The sequence below is a fragment of the Mus caroli genome, chromosome 7 (assembly GCF_900094665.2).
Source record: "Mus caroli chromosome 7, CAROLI_EIJ_v1.1, whole genome shotgun sequence".
Classification (NCBI taxonomy): Eukaryota; Metazoa; Chordata; class Mammalia; order Rodentia; family Muridae; genus Mus; species Mus caroli.
Genome location: NC_034576.1, coordinates 30268184 through 30280088, shown reverse-complemented (window position 1 = coordinate 30280088; position 11905 = coordinate 30268184). Strand labels below are relative to the sequence as shown.

General features: G+C 53.0%; 2 protein-coding genes across 2 annotated transcripts in view; one reads left to right on the top strand and one right to left on the bottom strand.

Annotated features, from left to right (window-relative positions):
• Positions 1-538: 538 nt before the first annotated feature.
• Positions 539-7586, top strand: Fxyd3 (FXYD domain containing ion transport regulator 3). Its single transcript, XM_021166680.2, has 9 exons — positions 539-602; positions 1265-1366; positions 4473-4526; positions 5891-5923; positions 6006-6029; positions 6735-6809; positions 6927-6963; positions 7236-7273; positions 7405-7586. The coding sequence occupies exons 3-9, from the start codon at positions 4487-4489 to the stop codon at positions 7422-7424; spliced, it is 267 nt and encodes an 88-aa protein (XP_021022339.1). The 5' UTR covers positions 539-602; positions 1265-1366; positions 4473-4486; the 3' UTR covers positions 7425-7586.
• Lgi4 (leucine rich repeat LGI family member 4) overlaps positions 7190-11905 on the bottom strand; it is an 11349-nt gene continuing 6633 nt past the window's right edge. Inside the window, exons 7-9 of the mRNA XM_021166607.1 lie at positions 10867-11031; positions 10278-10783; positions 7190-9247 (exon numbers count right to left, since the gene is read on the bottom strand). Of these exons, the coding sequence (XP_021022266.1) occupies positions 8933-9247; positions 10278-10783; positions 10867-11031 (986 nt within the window). The 3' untranslated portion in view covers positions 7190-8932. The remainder of the gene's footprint in view (positions 9248-10277; positions 10784-10866; positions 11032-11905) is intronic.

Genomic DNA, 11905 nt, shown 5'->3' with positions numbered 1-11905 from the left:
CCTGAAGATCAGGAGCTGCCAACAGGGAACACAGGCTATCATAGTTAAGTGAGCTACATCAGGGAGGGAGGCCTTGATGAGAAGTGGGGAGTCCTTTTCCTTGCCCCACAGACCCTTGCCCCTAAGTTCCCTTAAACTTTCCTCTCCACACCCACAACAGCAGCCTCTCCCAAGCCTGGTGCCTCTGGGTCTCCACCCTACCGCCTTCACCATAGTGTTGGGGGTCGTCTGGAGTCCAGCTGGTGGCCGAATAGAAGCCACCCCTTTCCTGGCCCTGCCCCTCCCGGTGACCCCAATCCTCTGCCAGCCACTCAATGGTGCCTTGTTCTCCATCCAGACCCCGGACAAAAGTTCTTCTGTGTAAGGAGGAAGAATTTGGGGGGAGGGGGGCACCTCCAGCAGGGACCATGTGGGAGCCTTACAGACCCCAGGCGGAAGGATGCCATTTGGACAGGGGGCAGGGAAGGGTGGGGGCTTGTAGAGTACAGGGAACTCATCTGCAGTAGAGGAAGACAACTTTGACATCCACATCCATGCCCACACCCACTCCGTAGACTGAACGTCCACCCGGCATCTCCTTATCTCTGAGAGAAACATTGAAAGTCAGTTCGGTTTTCAGTCTTCTGGGGCCTGGTCTATGAACCCCAAGATCCAGACCTCCCCCCACTTCTACCCACCACTTGAGTGTCTTCTTCCTATTACAACTTTGGCCTTGTCAGTGTCTTTTATTAACCCCTGCCAACAAAGAATGGAGAGTGGGCTTTAGTTCCCTACAAATGCCAGTGGGTGCATTCCCCAAACAAAACCACAACTGGCGGTGCATGCCTTAAATCCCAGCCTGCGAGACAGAGATGGGTGAATCTCAACGAGATCAAGTCCAGCCTGGTCTGTAGTGTGAGTTCCCAGGCCAGCCAGAGCTACATAGTGAGACCTTGGGTCTCAAACAAAGAAAGAAAAAGCCCCACCCCCACTACAACCTAAATCAGAAACAGATTACATGTATGTTCCACGTTCTCCCACATCGCTCCAGGATGATGGTCGTCTGTCATTAAGGACCCCAGAATCTTCCCCATTCCCAGTCTCCTTTGATGTTTAGGAGATCAGACACACCCTCTTCCCTCCAATCCTCAGCCCACCCTGATCCCCTTCCACTTTACCTGAGGCTACCATAGTTAAAGAATGAGTAGAACTGTCTCTTTAAGGGAGGAATGGAGTGGGGGCGTCCCTCGCCTCAGGGAGACCTGACTTGTGCCTGCCTGCCCAGGTTTGCTCAGGGCGTGGCAGTGTGGATAAAGGCTGTCCCAGCTTGGCAAGTCCGTACTCTGCTTTCTCCCGGAACCACCTCACAGCCTGTTGAGCTACTCAGGTGAGTGGCCCTGGGGGACCCTTCCTCCCTGAGCCTCTGCTCCCCGACTCTCTCTAACTCTCCTCTAACTGTGCCTATTACATAGAAACTGGGGTTAAAGACCCCTAAAACTTTCCAGCGTAAAGATTCTTTTATGGGGACAGGAGACTACCCGGCCTCTGTCAGCTGATTGTCCCAGATGGCTCACCTCTGTGGGACTGGATTATACAACTGGGGGGGGGGGACTCACCTGATTTTCATAGAGAGATTGGGGAAGCCTGGGGGGAGGTCTGAGAAGATGAGAAGTCTGGGTTTACCTGAGGTGTCAGGCTGTACAGGAAGTGATTACACCGTAATATCGTGATTGAGGGTTTCTCAATGGGTGAGAGTAGAGGGGTGTCTAGGGGTGACTGAGTAGATGAACAGTAATTTAAGTGCCCTGGGGGGGAGGAAGCAGATGGAGGTGTGTGTCTGAGCGACCAGGTATTAGGGCACAAGGAAGATAAATGAGCACCAGGAGAGAGAAGTCTGATCCAGGGAAGCCGTAAAGCGGGACTTGGTTAGGAGATGGGGACTCAGATGACAAGGGTGTATGCATCCTACCCCTGCAGATAGGACCATCCACCATCCTGGAGTAGGGGAGAACACGGAGGCAGAACACAGAAGCTGCTCTCTGACTAGCACAGGCAGGAAGCAGTAAGGGGTGCTTCGTGTCCCAGCAAGGCTGGTTCTCTCTGTGCTGGCTCCCACTCGGGTTCACTCAGAGATTGTGGTCCTTTGGGGCCTTGGAAGAGTCTGGAGAGAGAAGTGTAAGAGGTGAGATTCAGCAGCCATGTTGATAGAGCATGCAGCGTTAGGATGAATTCCCATGTGATGGCTGTGTGGGATAAGGACAGTGTCAGCTTCATCAAGCTGAAAAGACAGTATGAGGGAGTCAGGCTGGAAATGAGAAAAATAGCCGCATAGGTTGGGCACTCAGCGGCAACCCATGCATGTGTGACAGAGTATCAAGGGGCAGCCTTGGACCACAAGCATCCATAGCTGGGACCCCTAACCACTACCGGAGCTCCCCAAAGCTTGCTGGGGCTCTAGACATCTGAGAAATAGTCCCCAAATCAACTACAAGAAATATATGTCTAATCTAAACTAATGGGTCCAGGGTATGTGTGTGCATAGGGTGTGTGTGTGTGTGTGTGTGTGTGTGTGTGTGTGTGTGTCAGATAAGTGTTAATTAAGTCCAGGGCCTGAAGAGCAGGCTAAGCAAGCCTCCATTGCTAGCCCCTCACTGGGAGATTCTAAGCAGGTACTCTACCACTGAGCCACGCCCCCAGCCCCTCACTGGGGGATTCTAGACAGGGGCTCTACCACTGAGCCACACCCCCAGCCTCTCACAGGGGGATTCTAGGCAGGGGCTCTACCACTGAGCCACGCCCCCAGGCCCTCACTGGGGGATTCTAGGCAGGGGCTCTACCACTGAACCACACCCCCAGCCCCTCACTGGGGGATTCTAGGCAGGGGCTCTACCACTGAGCCACGCCCCAAGCCCTTCACTGGGGAATTCTAGGCAGGGGCTCTACCACTGAGCCACGCCCCCAGCCCCTCACTGGGGGATTCTAGGCAGGGGCTCTACCACTGAGCTGTATCTTATATCTTTAAAAAAAAAAAACGTTTTATTTTGTGACAATATCTCACTAAATTGTTCAGTCTGGCCTTGCACTTAGCTTGTATCCCAGGTTGGCTTGGAAGTAGAATTTCTCCTGCCTCGGCTTCCCTAGTTACTTGAATGACAATCCTGTAGCCTTGATTTAGATTAATAAAGAAGCTGAAAGATTTCTAGGCCTCTGGGATTGGTCCCAGAGAAATGGCGACGTCTGTGTGAGCATGTGGGACTCCCCTGCACCATCGGTGACTGGTGGCTCCATTCCCAAGTGTGTGCTTTGGTGTGAATGAAAAAGGTTATTTCTGAAGGGTGACATTGGGACTGCTAGGGATTAAAGAGAGGAGTCACTGTAAAGTCACTGGACAGTGTCCAGCAGGTGGGGAGTGGGGATGAGGGGTGTGTGTGTGTGTACATGTGCCTATGAGCTCAGGACAGTTGAGCAGGGCAAGCAGGGGAGGTTCACAGAGAGCAGGACTTTTATTACAGGCCTCCAGGGTGATAGAAAGACAGATGGTCACAGCCAGGGCTGTATGGAAGGGGCTCTGTGCTAAGCCTCACTGGAGAACCTGTAGTGTTTGCTGCCAAGAGGGCTGGGGCGAGGAGTAAGCAGGGGCTGAGCAGAGTGAGGGTTAGGGTAGGGGGCAATAACTGGAGTAGAGTTGGGACTGCAGAGAACGCTCAGTGGGGTCTCAAGGGACAGACCCAGGGTGGGACAGAAGACAGAGGTCCCTCTGGACATATCCCACTAGCTTGACATTATTTCCTACATACACGCACCCAGCAGCCCAGGGAGTCAGCTCAGGCCTCAGCTAGAAGCCTGCAGTGTGTGGGCAGAGCCGGGCAGGCTCCAAGCTGTCTGTGGGAGCCACTCCCAGAACCCGGGCCTCCTGCCACCTGGCTCCTGGCACCCTCTTCCCCAAAACACCCCGGGGCCCTCACAGTTCTGAGTTATGAACAGCTAGTTGAGAAAGAGGCATTGTTTAAATTCTGCTTTCTGGATCAAGTCATCCAGGGCATCAACTTTCTTGTATCAGAGCCTCAGTTTTCCCATCTGTAAGATGGGACTAACAAGTTGGATTTGATGGTGCACACCTGTAATTCTAGCCCTTGGAGACCTGAGGCAGGGGGTGGCAAATTCAAGGCCATCTTAGACATAGCAAAACACTGTTCTACCTCCTCTCTCAAGGAAAAAAAAAATCCATTCACAGTAAAACCTAATATCACTGCCAGGAAAATGGCCTCTTTGCACATAGGACCTGTTCCTTCATGGAACCTGAATGCTCACCCAGCCCCCACTTGACTTTGGGGCTTCTTATCTTCCTGCCCAGTGAGCTTCAGGTTCACTGCCAGTCTTCCTGTGTGTACCCTGGGCTGTGTTCCTGGTGAGCAACAGGTGAGACAGAGGTACAAAGCCTAACATCCTGGTCACCCTGCTGAGGTTAAGGCCTGTTCTCTGGACTCCTCTAGGTCAACGCTTTGACATGCAAGAGGTTGCTCTGAGCCTGTTGGTCCTTCTAGCAGGTGAGTATCTGGCCCCAAAACTGCCTTTTCTCAGAGCCTCTCAACGGGCAGAGTCTCTCTCTCTCTCTCTCTTTCTCTCTCTCCCGCTTTCTCTCTTCCTCCACTGGGGAGATGCCCTTTAATCATCAGTGACAACAAGCAAAAGGCTCAGTCCAGTACTGTTGTGCTGTGTGTCACACCCTCCCTACACTGCCATCCCACAAACAACCAGGAGACCAGCAGTGATGAAGCAGGTAACCTGAGTACCCCGTGCCTCAGTTTCTCCATCTGTGAAAACACAGAGAAGAATGTCACTTAGTCATAGGGGCTTTGTGAGCCCTAAATGAATTAATGTTTGACCAGGGCCTGGGTGGAGCAGGCTCCAAGCGTGTGTACCTAAGAATTAAGCATTGTTTTTCTCCCGTTAGCAGAACTCAGGCCCGGAATGAAGCCAGATGAGCTTTCAGCCAGAATTGAGTTCCTCCTTGCTATTGGCATGCGTTTCTCCTTCCTCACCCGCTCTGCCTCTTCTTTGCGTGTGCATGACTGTGTGCGTTCATGTGTGTGCATGCATGTGCGTGTTTATTCACGTGACAGCCAAGGACACCTTTGGGTGTCGTTCCTGAGGAGCAAGCCACCTTTTTTTTTTTAATCATTTATGGATATGATGGTTTTGCTTACTTGTCTGTGCTTGCTAACTGTGGAAGCCAGAAGGGGGCATCAGAACCCATGCAACTGGAGTTACAGATGGCTGTGAACCATCGTGTGGGTGCTGCAGACTGAACCTAGGTCCTCTGCAAGAGCAGTCATTGCTCTTAACCACTGAGCCACCTCTCTCCGGCAGCCCCCACCCTTTTAGATCACTTTTTACTTTACTATTCTTTGGGCACAAGTAGTCTTCTGTTTGGGAAAGGGATGTGGGACTGCTCTCAAGTTGCTGACTGTGAGTCATTTCAAAGGGGAAAGGTCAGAAGACCCGATTACTGTGGGATGTAGCCATGCTGGGGCCAGCAAGGCAGTTTGTAAGCAGTGCTGGTGTGAAAGAAACAGCCCTGGGAACAGGAGCCATCTGCTGTCTTGAAAAGCAGGCTTCTCCTGCAGGAGGCGTGGCCCGGCCCCGCCTGGAGGCTGGAAACAATGTTTCTGGTGGCAAGGCTCAGGGTGGGGGTGGGTGAGCGAGCCCATAACTCCAGGAAGGTGCAAGCCTGTATCTCCACGAAGGTCCACCTCCAGATGGAACCAGGCAGAGGTTAAATCCTGTGCACTGTGAGGTGGGGCTGTTCTCCCATGGAACATTTCTCATTGGCAAGGAACCTCCATGGATCCGGCTGAGGGCTCTACTAAGGCCACCTTAGTCATAACCTGTTCTTTCTTGTCCCCCGCAGGCCTGCCTACTTTGGATGCCAATGACCCTGAAAGTGAGTCGAAGCCCACCCTCCACCCCACTTTCCCAAGACCCCTACTGTCTTAGATTCATGTGTGTGTCCTTTCTCTTTGCAGATAAAAATGACCCTTTCTACTACGGTAAGAACTGAGTCCTCTCTTCCATTCTTCCCATCCTGCTCAGTATTTTGTGCACAGGAGGATGACTAACAGTTCGCAGTGACCCAGGGACCAGGATAGGAGAGATTTTGAGTTGGGTCACTGAGCACCCGGGTTAGGTGAAAGGTATATCAGCTTTGCGGAGAAATACAAGACAGGCACAAACATGACCTGAGTCCATTTCACAAGAAACTTTAGTTTCAGATCAACCACCAGAAAGCTGGGTCATGAAAATCTTTCTAGAGAAGATAGGGAATTCTATACCTCCATCTTTGGTGTTTCCAGCTTCCATCAGGAGCTGCCCCCTTGCCCCATCCCCTCCATCCCCTCTCCTCCACTGGCCCTCATCCCTGTTCCAGGACTTGAGCACCTACTGGTCCTTCTCCCTGGAGCATTTTCTTCCATGTTTCCAGGGCCACCTCTGCCTTGCTGCAGATCTCTGGTCCAACGGGACCTCCTCAGAGAGCCCTTGGCTGATCACTCTCTCTAACGACCACCCCCTTGACTTCCCACCCTGATCCTTTCCCCCCTGGATGGACATGAGATATCTTGTTTGCTTGGATATGAACTGCAATGCTTGCACAAAGGGCCTGGGTTTGCTGTTCTCTTTTACTGCCGTCAAGTGAGTTGGGAGATGGGGAAGAAGGAGCTGGGCTAGCTTTGAGGTCCCCTTTGTCTCCCTCTCAGATTGGCACAGCCTCCGAGTCGGCGGGCTCATCTGTGCAGGGATTCTCTGTGCCCTGGGCATTATAGTCCTCATGAGTGAGTACTTGAGAGCTCTGGGAGGGAGGGAGGGAGGCAGGGAGGCAGGGAGGCAGGGAGGGAGGGAGCAGGGGAGGGGCTTCTGTTCTTTCCTCTGACCACGCCTCTCTCCTATAGGTGGCAAATGCAAATGCAAGTTCAGACAGAAACCCAGGTGAGATGGGCTCTGGGCAAGCTCAAGAAGGCTCAGCCTTGTGCAAGGTCTCGTGCTTAGGCCTGGGTGCTCAGCCGTGGGGCCTCCTGGGCTTATCCATGGCAAATCATCCCGAGAAAGCTTTGGTCCTTATTGTCATGTTTAGCTTTACATAGACATACAGTGGGAAACCAGCCAAGAAACTGTCTGGGCAGCCTGAGACTCCTTTAGCCCTGAGGGAGAGGATAGACAGAAGAGGATTTATTCGGACATTATCTCGTTTATTTCCTTAGTCACCGCCCAGGAGAAGGGCCACCTCTCATCACACCAGGTATGACACTTAGGATGGTTGGGGGTGCACGCGGGGTAACAGTCATGAGTGGAAGACAGGGTGGGTGCGTGCCTGCATCAGAGAGAAGGAACTGGGAGACTCTTGCAAACTGACCCCATTCCCTCTACCAGGCTCAGCTCACAACTGCTGAAGATGGACCAGTTAAAAGAGCACAGGTCCTGGCTCTGAAGGTGGGCTTGAACTCCGAGCTGGCTGGTCTCCTCCCCTCCTGACACTGCCTTCCCCGAGCCTCATCTCACCCCTCGTGGTAGCAGGCTCTTTGTTCAGTTTTTAATATAAAATGATTTCACATTGTGCTCAGGTGCCAGAGACTCTGTGTGGAGCTTGGAGTGAGGTTGTGGGCAGCAGGGAGGTGGGCAGATGCTGGGGCAGGCACTGGCATGCAGGAGCTGGTGGTTGAATCTCGCTTAGACCTGCACATCATGCCCTATGGTGGACATGGGATTTGCCCCTTCCCTCCATGGGCAGCCTTCTGTGCCACTTAAGTTCTAGTGGCAAACTAGGGACACTTCTGGGAGTGAAAAGGAGCCCTAATAGCATGCAGTGTGGGTACACTGGTTGACACTGAGAATAACTATATAATAGGGTCATCACACCATGTTGGGGCTACCCAGATACTTTAGCTGTACCCCCACCCCTGCACTGGTCTCCTTGTTCATGTTGAGCGGCCCCCACTTTATCACCAGACCTTTCCATTCACCCGCTGTCCCTGTAAGTCCTGTAATTTCCCAGGACACCACTGATACTCTACAGTGGCCACACAGCATGAGACCCTCCAGTGACCCCCTAGCTCTCTTGAGACTCCTTTGTATCCATCAGGGCCTTCAGAATGATGCCCATGTGCCACCCTAGAAAATGCCTAAAACCTTTCAAAACAAAATTCCTATCCAGAGTCATCACCTGCCACTCAACAAGAAGCTCCTGCCTTGAGCCCATAGAGCGGGCAGGTTGGGTATGCCGGGCATTGATTGACCTCGTACACTCTGTTCTTGCCCCCGGCACATTCTGGAAAGGGGTACCCAGTGATCTCTGTGACGCCTCCAGACTTATCTTTCCTGCTTCACTTTTACTGCACACACGTAAAAGAATTCAGCCTTTGGAAGCAGACATGCGCACAGGCAGCAAAGTACCGGGCCAAGAAACTGCCCAGCAACTGTGACGTCACAGAGACCCGTATTCCTCCACGATAGCCAATGGCCAGATTGGGTTTAAGTGGAAAGGAATGCTCTCTCTCGGTACTTTATATGCAACAGGACCAAGGGGACATTGAGGGCGGGGTGTCCAGACACCTTGGAGCTCAGCAGATTGCCCTTTTGGTTTCTGTACCCCAGCTCCAAGCTGTGTACCAGCCTGAACTCCCAAGACGTTGTCTATGAGAGTATCTGTCCTCAGCCAAAATGTGGCTTCAGACTGGAGGGGCCCTAAACATAGCCGGGAATAAAGCCACCACCCACTTGCCCCTAAGGTACAGATCTTCCAAAAGGTGGACTAAGCCTAACCCAGGCTGATGCACTTGGCTAGTGGTCTGTATCACACAGGACTGGCTGTGACAGCCAGAAGGCCAGGCTGAAGAGGTTACCCAGATATCCCAGAATACCCTTGCCAGTCCCACAGCCACTTTCAGGGTCTTTCCCAGCTTCAGGCACTGAGATCCAATTCGTGGTGCTGGTAGATCTGTGTGGGGCCCTTGAAGCACGCTGCAAATAGAAAGCGTCTTCCTGCTACGGTGACTTGGGCAAAGGCTCGAGGGGCCACCAAGGCCGGTGGGCCCAACTCCTGTAGTGGCTCCAGGATCCCTTTCTCAGACTCAAAGCGGAAGACTTGGCTGAAGGCGAAGTCGCTGCCCAGGATGGCCAACTGGTCTCTGGCAATTAGTAGTGGCTGGAAGACATGGGACCCTCGGGATGGAAGTTGCTGTAACAGTCGGAACATGGAGCCATCCCAGCGCATGACCTGCAGGATTTAGAAGCAGTTAGAACCTGGGTCATGAGACATGGAGCCCGCCTCTCATCCTGGATGCTCTGGTGGACTGGGAACACAAGCTTATAGGTTCTCAGTTTACCAGTAGCCCCTCTCCCTTTTCGAGAGCCTTGCTAGTCTGGCACTGACTGATCTTTCTGCCTCAGCCTCCCTGGTGCTGAGATGACAGGCCTCTGTGATACCAACACTATGCCCAGCAACTTTCTTAACTTACAGGTAACATTTGTGTGCTTGGAACGGGGCATTGTTATAGACCTTCCTCTCTGCCTCACAGGCCATACAGAATGCCCATCAATGGTTTGTCAGTCTTAGTAGCCATACGTTATGTGTTTATTCCATATGCTCCGGCTACACCCTGACCCAGCTTCCACCTTCTCTACTCTCGTATCTCTGATCCCTGATTCCCATTCTAATCTCCATTGCTCCCTCCTGGAGACCCCTTGAATAACTGAGTTGTGGGGTGGGAGTCTGTCCCTGACTGTGCCTTACTCTGAAAAGATAATCCTGGAGACAATGAGAAGGTCTTAACACTAGCTTAACCTGTCCCAACAGGAAGTGTGTAGAAGGAGTTAACATTCTGGAATGTTCTAAAGACAGGGCCAAGCTTAGCAGAGTAAATTCAGAATCTTGGAGCAGGTCATGTTGGCTTGAAGCCAGCCTGGACTATATATTAAGATTCTAGCTGAGTCTCTGCCTCATAAATCCAAGGGCTGCAGTTTAGTAGGTAAGCTCTCACTTAGAATCACCAGTGAGGGTTGGGAGCCTGGCTCAGCTGCAGTGCTTAAGCCTGAAATTCACTAGAAAGGGGTTGAGGGCATGGCTTAGTGCAGTCTGCTTGCCCAGAATTCAGCATGGATTCATCGTGGGTGAGGCTCAGTGGTAGAACTCATTCCTGGAATTCACCAGTGAGGGGGCATGCTGAAACAGTGGACCAGCCCCCTGCCAAATGAGGGTTCAGCTGGTGGGATCAGGCCTGGCTTCCATTGCCTGCCCCCGGCCTCACCATGGAGTCCCCAATGTATCGCGTCAGGCACAGGAACACATCTCCTCCAGCCTGAAAGTGTTTTGTAGCATAGACGTCCTCTGCCTCTGGGATGTCCGTGCGCCTCTCGAAGCGGCCACTAATCCAGTGAAAGAGCACAGGCCTCTGGGAGGCTGAAGCAAGCAGCAGATGCGGTCGGCCATCCAGCTCCAGGGCCTCCGCATCGGTATCGCGGTGCCAGGCGTGCAGGCTCTGACGTGGGTAGAAGCCCGGCCCATCACGACACAGCAGCGTGGTGCTGCCAGCCTTGGAGGCATCTGCCACCACGAAGCAGGGCTGTCCATCCAGCCAGAGGAGCTCGGCATCATTGGGTCGCAGCAGCCGTTGAGGGGCTAGGACCTGCACAGGGGTCAGACGCAGGTCGGGGCTGGACCGTGACCACAGCTGTGAGCCTCCCCACAGGCGGGCAGCCAGTATGAAGAGGCGTGGGCCCAGCACCAGAGGCTTGCAGGACACCACTGAGGGCGCTGTAAGGGAGAGTGGGACACAGTCAGGCTCAGTGGCAGCCTGGGGATAGGAGGGAAGAGGCCAGGACAGGAGGGGAGCTCACCAGATAGCTCCTCCTCAGGCCTGAAGCGTTGCAGGCTGTAGTCCCACACCAGGATCAGGCAACGGCCAGCGAAGGGCTGGGCCAGGACCATGTGAGGTTCCCCCTGATAGGAGAAGGACTCCACGCTCAGTGCCGACTCCCCAACAGTCTGGAGCCAGGACAGTTCTAGGGGCAGCAAGAGAGTCAGGGGTGCCTAGGGGTGGGCAGGGGACCACATTGCTGAACTTTGGTTTAGCACATCTTTGAAATCAGAATGAATAGTGTTCTCCGCATAGGGTCCTATAGAATGCATAGGGACCTATAGAACACATAGGGACCTATAGAAGGGAACCTTTCCCTCTATAGATGTGTTAACTCTTGAAAACTCGACATCTTTCTTTTCAAACGCTGTGTGGCGTCATCAAATCGTCCCTCAGAAACTGTTTTAGTTAGATGTTGTGGCATATGCTTGTGATCGTAGCCTTGGGAAGCTGAGGCAGGAGGATCTCTGGTTGCTGGTCAGCCTGGGCTACATAGTGTGACCCTGTCTCAAAAACACAAAACAAAGCAAATAACATGTTTAGTCACTCAACTAAACTTGACAACAGCATTCCTGTGAGCTACACTGTTACCATGAGAATGTGAGGTTCAGTAAGCCAGGCAGTCATCTATCAACAACCTTCATCCTTCCCAACAGGAGCTGGGGCATGAAAGACAAGTCTGTCAACCCAGCTGCTCAAGAGAATGAGGCCTGAGGACTGACGGCGCAAGGCCTGTCTGGGAAACAGGAGTCAGGGCAACTCAATAGAGACCCTATCTAAAATAAGTAAAAGGAGGCTGGAAATGTAGGCAGCTCATTGGTAGATTCTCCTGACCAGAGTTCCCCAATAAGGGCCTGGGGGCGTGGCTCAGTGGTAGAGCCCCTCCTTAGAACCCTCCAGTGAGGGGGCTGGGGGCGTGGCTTGGTGGTAGAGCCCCTCTTTAGAACCCTCCAGTGAGGGGCTGGGGGCGTGGCTCAGTGGTAGAGCCCCTCTTTAGAACCCTCCAGTGAGGGGCTGGG